The sequence below is a fragment of the Equus asinus genome, chromosome 2 (assembly GCF_041296235.1).
Source record: "Equus asinus isolate D_3611 breed Donkey chromosome 2, EquAss-T2T_v2, whole genome shotgun sequence".
Lineage (NCBI taxonomy): Eukaryota > Metazoa > Chordata > Mammalia > Perissodactyla > Equidae > Equus > Equus asinus.
Window position 1 is genome coordinate 41,622,589 of NC_091791.1, and position 7,487 is coordinate 41,630,075.

At 41.6% G+C, this 7,487-nt stretch overlaps 1 protein-coding gene across 2 annotated transcripts in view; it reads right to left on the reverse strand.

The window, feature by feature from the left end:
- Positions 1-6,799, reverse strand: part of MINPP1 (multiple inositol-polyphosphate phosphatase 1) — a 50,443-nt gene extending 43,644 nt beyond the window's left edge. For both annotated transcript variants that reach the window (XM_014864353.3, XM_014864352.3), the window contains exons 1-2: positions 5,033-6,799; positions 1,696-1,893 (exon numbers count right to left, since the gene is read on the reverse strand). In XM_014864353.3, coding sequence (XP_014719839.2) covers positions 1,696-1,893; positions 5,033-5,672 — 838 coding nt within the window. In that variant the 5' untranslated portion in view covers positions 5,673-6,799. The remainder of the gene's footprint in view (positions 1-1,695; positions 1,894-5,032) is intronic.
- Positions 6,800-7,487: the final 688 nt, after the last annotated feature.

The window sequence follows — 7,487 nt, forward strand, 5'->3', positions numbered from 1 at the left end:
GAGCAGTTACTCTGTGCCAGGTACTGTGCTAATGCTTTGCATGAATTAATCTCATAAAATCTTTGCAATAATTCTATGAGGCAGGTACAATTCCTATACCCATTTTACAGGAAAAGAAACTATGGCATAGAGATATTAAGGAACTGGCTGAAGATGACAGTTACAATAGCATAACAGAGGCAAAATTCAAACAAACAGTCCAATTCCAGAACCCACAATTTTAACCACTATGCTTTAATTGCCTCCAAAAAGTTGTTCTCAGTTTCCCCATCAGTCAAACACAAATAATCCTTGTCCATTCAGAGACTAAAAATAGTTTTAAAAAATCTTCTTCAACAATCTAAATGCTCACTAACAAAATAATGGCTAGATACTGGTATAGTTATATAATGGAATTCTGGACAAAAGTTTAAAATATAGGACTAAACTACATACCTTAAAAATAAAAGGAATTAAAATCAAATTTTGGACTGCTATCATACAGTTTGATACTATTCTTAAAAGTTTAAAAATTTGCAAAACAATATCCCATTTATATATAGAAACATAAATATAAATATAAAAACTGGCCTGAGATGATTTAAATGCTCAATTCATGACAATGGTTATCACCGGAGTAAAGAAGAGGAATGAGGTCCTGGAGAGGGACCAAGAGACCTCAGTTTATTTAAAGCATAATGATAAAATTTGATAAAATTAGGTTTGTGGGTATAAATTTTATTATCTATATGCTTGAATTACTTCCCAATAAAATAAATAATTTTTAAAGCTCTGCTGATGATCCCAATGTACAGCCAGTTTAACAAAGAGAAAACATTCAATTTTAAATGCTGGTCTAGGCATTTTCACTTTTCTGATCCTTATAAAGTATTTAGGCTCCATGATTGACAGATTCTAGTTTATTTTTTCCCCCAACATCTGTTACTTCTAGTCTTTTGGAAATTTATTCATGATATAATGAAATCCATAATCTTTGTATATTTGTCAACATCTGCTCTTTAGATTATAAATTCCTAGAAAACAGGAAAATCTTAATTTTTTCTTAATTTCCTATTGCTAGGCGATCATGTGCCCTGGTTTTCCATTTGCTTTCCCAGTGTAATTATTAATAGTGTCTTCCTTTCACCCTCAAGAGTCCCAGGTTGCATGGTAATTTGCACAGTCAGCCCATCCACTGCAGTACTGTATGACAAACACGACTGCTCATTTTCTCAGCATCTCTAGGTTGAAGAGCCTCAAAAAAAAAAAAAAAAAAATCACACTACTCCACCTTTCACTTTCTAAAACTTATCCCTCTCAAAACACTAGCCTGTACTTTTGAGCTGCTTCAAAGAACTTACATGATTTTTCCATCTGTATCACTTTATGAGGAGATAATTCAGAAAGTTTCTGTTTTACAAATAGTGTTTAGCATTGAAACTTTATATACCTCTGCCCTCAAAAAAAAAAAAAGATTCCAGGATATAGCAAGAATCTTGTACATTACTTCACATAAAACTCAAAGAAGAATATGAATCTAAAAATAGTAAGCATGAGGAGTACAATTTTCTTGATCTAGAACATATTTTCTTAATGTAACATAAACTGTGGGTCTTTAAAAGGAATAACTTTATACTTCCATAGTTTTTCATTTTCAGAGTTCAAAAATCATTTAAACTATTTCAGAGTTCAAATGAAAAATAACAGGCACATTACCTGCACTTAAATTGCTGACTGGTACTTGCAAAGTAGCTGCAACTTTTTTTACAATGTTCTGCATTTCTGGTCCAGTTTTGAAGGCTTCTACATGATAAAGAGCAGTAGCATTCCTTTCCACTTCAGTTAAAAGCTTCTCACAATGATCGAAGAACCTCATTAGTTTATCATTAATTCTTGGAGTCCCACACTCCATGTCTGAAAGGGGAAAAAAATTATATATATGCACACACACATATATAAATCACTGACATAAAAGACAATTTCAAATTATTGAAAATCTTGTTTCAAGTGTGAAAAAGAACACTAAAAACCTATTTACTCGTCAGCATGTCTGAAATAAGCCCACACGGATTAAGAAAGAACAAAACCATTCCCCATTTGTCATGATTGTAATTCATGAGAGCATAAGCTAGAAAAGACTAAAGAAACAGAGAGTATCAAACACAAAACAAAATGTGTGATAGCAATACTACACAACGAATTAAAGGTAAGTGAAATTTTTCTTAAAACAAAAATAATTAGACACGAAACTCATAAAAAGAGCAAAACTGTGTTATATAAGTACTGTTTCTGTCAGGCCCAGAAACCTGAGGGAGCAAACTAAAAATCAGCAAAGTTTCTAATTACAAAGTGAGAGATAATTCAACAGAATGAATCTGTTTTTCTACTCTAAGCCAAAGTCTAAATAGAACATTTTATTTTCTCAATGAACTTTCCCAACCCTGTGTTGCTTTACAAAAGACTCTGCTTTGGACAAAAACTACTGACAACAGCACAAATTACATTAACGCTTCTGTATTTCATTGTGCTGGGTGCTTCTGATTTGGTCTATTTTCTAACTGAAGCTCCCAGATAACTTTCCACTTAGAATTCAATGTTGTGTTATTTCCCCAATTTGGCAACAAATATGTATCGGAAAAGCATTCATGAGCATGCTTCAACTACTGGGGTGCCTTTTAAGTTTTTTCAGAGTCATATTCAAAGCACACAGATTTCAATCATCTTTTCTCTCAAAATTTACCATGAAAAGAACACCAAGTATACTATTTCTGTATATGAAATGAGAAAATTAAATCTAGTTACACTGTTTTGCTTTGGATCTGTGTGTGTGAAAATACACATATATACGTTAGATCTGTGTGTGTGAAAACATACATATATATGTATGTGTATGTATCCATTTCAGGAGATCCTGAAACGGATAATTCTGCCCACTTTAGTTGCCAATTGGATTGTAGTTCTTTTTTTTTTAAAGATTTTATTTTTCCTTTTACTCCCAAAGCCCCCCCGGGGTACACAGTTGTGTATTTTCAGTTGTGGGTCCTTCTAGTTGTGGCATGTGGGATGCTGCCTCAGCATGGCTTGATGAGCGGTGCGATGTCCGTGCCCAGGATTCGAACTGGCCAAACCCTGGGCCGCCCAAACAGAGTGCGTGAACTTGGCCACGGGGCCAGCCCCTGGATTGTAGTTCTTAAGAAAACATCTTGACTGTGAAAATAAGTTATCATTGTCATCTTTTTCTATGGCCTCAAAATGAGACTTCCCAAGTGGATCTAGATATTTCATCCTTGCTACTATCTAATTACTGCTGATCTTTAAAGAGAAACAATCATGTTCTGTAAGAACACAAAATGTAATTCAGTGATCTCCCTCAAAAGCCCGGATGTACACAACAGGCAAAACAATTGTTTACAGATAATAATGAAGCAGCTAAGCAAAGAGTTTAATCTATGAGACTGAAAATGGTGAGAGGCGGGCTTATCCTGAACTATTCTGATTCCTGGCTTCATACTTTGAGGCAAATGCCAATCCTCACAATGCCAGCTGAGGGCAAAAGCTCATTCACAGCAGGAGGTCCAGTAGCCTCCCTTTTTGGTATACACTATATATACTGTGCCCTATTGAAGTATGTTCTGCTTTCAACATTCACTTAATTTAACAGATTTGTGGGGAATTTTCACTCATATAAATGGAAAAAGTTTAGCTATAACTAAAAAGCACAGTTCACAAGGGACTAAACACAAGTCAGCCAACTGAGTTACTCACAGAGCAGTAACAAGACACATAATGGAAGAAAGCCTTGGAGATGGCTGAACTACTTCAGAGAGGATACTACTGGAGAAATGACAAACCAGTATACTTCTAATTTATTTTTCACTTGGGCTTCGAAGCTAAATGATGTCTCATCTCAACTCTAACTTTAAAAATTGATCAAGAAAGTATTTAACACTTGTTCATCTCTCTGGCACAAAAGTGCTATATGCTTTTACACTTATCCTTAACTTACAGGACAAATGGAAGCTGTATAATGTAACAGTTAAGAGACCAAGCTATAAATCAGATTTCCTGGGTCCATATCTAGCTATACGAAATTAAGCAAATTATTTAATGTTTCTGTGTCTCAATTTCCTCATCTGATAGGGGGAAATAATATGAACCTCAGAGAGCTGTTGTAACGATTCAGTGACATAAATGTGAGGCATGCCTGGCACACGGGAGGCATTAAGTCTCTGCTACTATTATTACCTGTGACTATGGAAACATTTTCTGAGGGGGGAAAAAAGCACAAGTAGGGTGAAAACAAAAGACCTGGATTCTGAGCCTGACTCTAGTCCTCAAACTAACAAGGGACAATCATCAAGGCATATTCTTGGGCTCAGCTTCTTCACCTGTGAAATTCAAAGCCCCCACTAGATGATCTCCCAAATTTTGCAAAAGTATAAGTAATGGAATAAATTAGTATTGTGTGTGACCAGTGTCCACAACAAAGAGTGTAACTCTATAGTTAGAGTTACATACAAGAACATACCAGAACAAAACAGAGAGAAAAGAAAAGTAGTAAAGAAAGTTTGAGAGTAGCTTCCGACAATAGGATGTTGGTCTGGAAGCAACAAGTGAAAAAGTCGATAAGCAAAAAAAACCCAAATAGTATCCGAAGCCAAAGCCTGAGGAAGAAAGTTCTAGACTGTATTTAAAAAGTGCACCCAACAGTAAAACCAGCTGCCAGGGAGGGAGGAAGGGAACGGCTGGTGCTCAAAGGGCCAATTTGGGATGGGAGATTAAGAACTGCCCTCGTCTGTCTCCTCTCCTGTTGGATCCCCCCAATGTCTCCTGCAGCGTCCGGCACGTAGAACGTGCCAAATTCATACCTGATGAACGAATAAACGAACGTACGTATGAGGAGAAGGGAGACGACCAAGTCCTGAACATTCTATGGGATGGGGGCCAGAAGGAGGGAAGTGAGAAGAGGCTGGGGAAGTCCGGGATCTGGGGAGGACTTAGGACAAGGGGGAGAACGGAGGCAGGGCACTGGCCCGGCGGCCCGGGCGGTTACCTGCGATGTCCGGCGGCGGCAACCCAGGGTGGTAGTGCTGCCACAGCCCCTGCAGGAAGGCGGCGCCGCTGTCCACGCAGCGATGCTTGGAGCTGGTGATGAGCTGCAGGCGGCAGTAGTTCTCGAAACTGAAGAGGGCCGGGAAAAGGGAAGCGAGGCGCAGCGCCAGCTGTCGCATGTCCTGCCACCCCTTCTCCACCAGCTGCCCGTCCATCCATTCCGCGTACCCCAGCGGCCAGGCGGCCAGCGCGGCCCTCAGGTCGTGACTGCCGGCAGCGCAGGTCTTGTCATCCCCGGGCTCGCGGGCCTGCAGCAAGCCGTGCAGCTGTCGCAGCTTGCGGATCTGTTTGGCCGTAGGGTAGCGGGTGCCATGGCGGATGAGGGCGACCAGCTGCACCGGCGTGCAGGTCTCCTCCAACAGCTCCGGGTCCCGCCGCGGCGCCTCGGGGTCCAGCAGCAGCCCGGGGTTGACATCCTCGTAGCGAGTCTTGGTGCCGAAGTAGGGGCTGAGCGCCGAGATCACGCAGTCCTCCGGCTCCAGGAGGGAGCAGCGCGAGAGCGACGACAGCACCGCCACAGCCAGGGCCGCCGCGGGGGCCACAGACACCCTGAGAAGGCGGCGGGGGTCGCGGAGCATCATGCGCTGCGGCCCGCGGAGGGCGACGTACCGACGAAGCTAGAACTTCCGGCACCGGAGGGCAGGAGGCGGGGCCGAGGCGCTTCCGGCCTGTGCTCCGGGATTTACCGCGGCTGGGCGGCGCTTCTGGTGAGAGAAGGCGGGAGCGGCTGGAGAGGGTTGTGGGTGCCAGAGGGAAGCTCCGAAGAGCCCTGTAGCTCCGTGGCTTAGGTGAAGCCGGCAGAAAACCCCGAGGAGCTTCGGAGGCCTGCGACTTAGGGGGAGCCGGCGTCGCCTGGTCCCGAGCGTGGGCGAGTTTCGGCGCAGCAGGCGTCTCAGTCAATGACTCAACGACACCCCGACTTCCCTAATTCTCTAGGGTGTAAATAAGCGCAGACTAAGCCTTGGCCTGCAAAGCTGCCGAGACAGGACACCTTTAACAGCTGACTCTTGTATCACCATCCTTACCTCGTTCTACTCTGTTGTTCAAAATGTAGTCTCTCAACCATCCCCATCAAGTTCACCTGAGGCGGTTGTTGAAGCTGAGATCCCTGGGCCCTACCCCAGTAGGCCTCCTAAAGCCCAAGGTTTTTAGCCTCTAACGGTATACAACAAGGCAGAGAAGAACCTGGAGAAAGGCTCAGTTCTCCAGGAAATTTAATTCCTGAGACTTTAGTAGTATCTTACCTGGACTAGCAAAGCTGACAGCAGCCAGACAGCATCCGACAATTACTATGCTTCTTGATACCGAAGGCCGAGAGATTAGAGACACAGCAATCGTGATTGCTTGGGCGCACTGAGTCACGGCCCAACAGATTTACTCCATTATTAAGTATGAGCAAATCAGCAGCTAGGTTTTTCATAGGCTGTTGCTCAGAATCTTTGACCCCAAAAAATCGTGAATCTGAGCAATATCTCCGTTTCTCCGCCTGAACCTGTTTATAGGCCAGCTGGGAAAGGAGTAAGTATTAAAGTCATATGATGATCGACATTCAAGGAAGTTTGGACCACGTTTTTGTAAGCGTAGCTTTTCCTTTAAAGACACTATTAAATTGCTCCTGGTAAAGCCCTTCTCCGTTTTTACTCTTTATCTTCTTGAGTGCCTCTCCTCCAGAGAAGTGTACCTCTAAGTGTTAACCAATAAAGAAAGTGATGTAAAATCAAGACTAGACTTCAACTTGAATGCTGCAGACTTTAAGACGTTCATCTCATCTTTGAGAGGATAGGTATTCTTTTTTGATACACCATTCTGTGGAATGTCACTTCATGAATGTTCATGGTCAGTGATATTTTCACAAAACTGCTCAAATTAATATATAGTGAACATTCACCCTTTCTTTATGGACTTACTAACCTTACATTTTGTAATCTGAGGTGCCTGATAGTATTTCTAAGTTCACAGAGCAAGCATTTGTACCAGGTGCATCTCACTATATTTCACTTAATATATGCACTTAATAATGATCACCTGTCATGCCCAATCTTTTGAGTCCTCAGGAGCTAGCAAGTCTTCCTAAAGGTATCACTGCTTCCTAATGAAGCAATCTTTAGAGACCCTGACTACTTAAAAAACTTATGACACAGATTCTTATACACTAAATCTGTCCCTAGCTTGATTTTCTTTTCCTTCCTGTAATTACTCATTTGTTAATTTTATGCTGTTTATGCACTTACATAAACCAACTCCCATCATTTTGATGTCAAGCCAAGATGACAAACAATAAAATAAAACTAACCAAAGCCTTCATGTGTTTGGCTAGGGGAAAGCAAGATACAGTATAAAGAGGACAAATAGTACATAAGCTTTGGATCCAGACTTCAAGCTCAGCCACACATTAA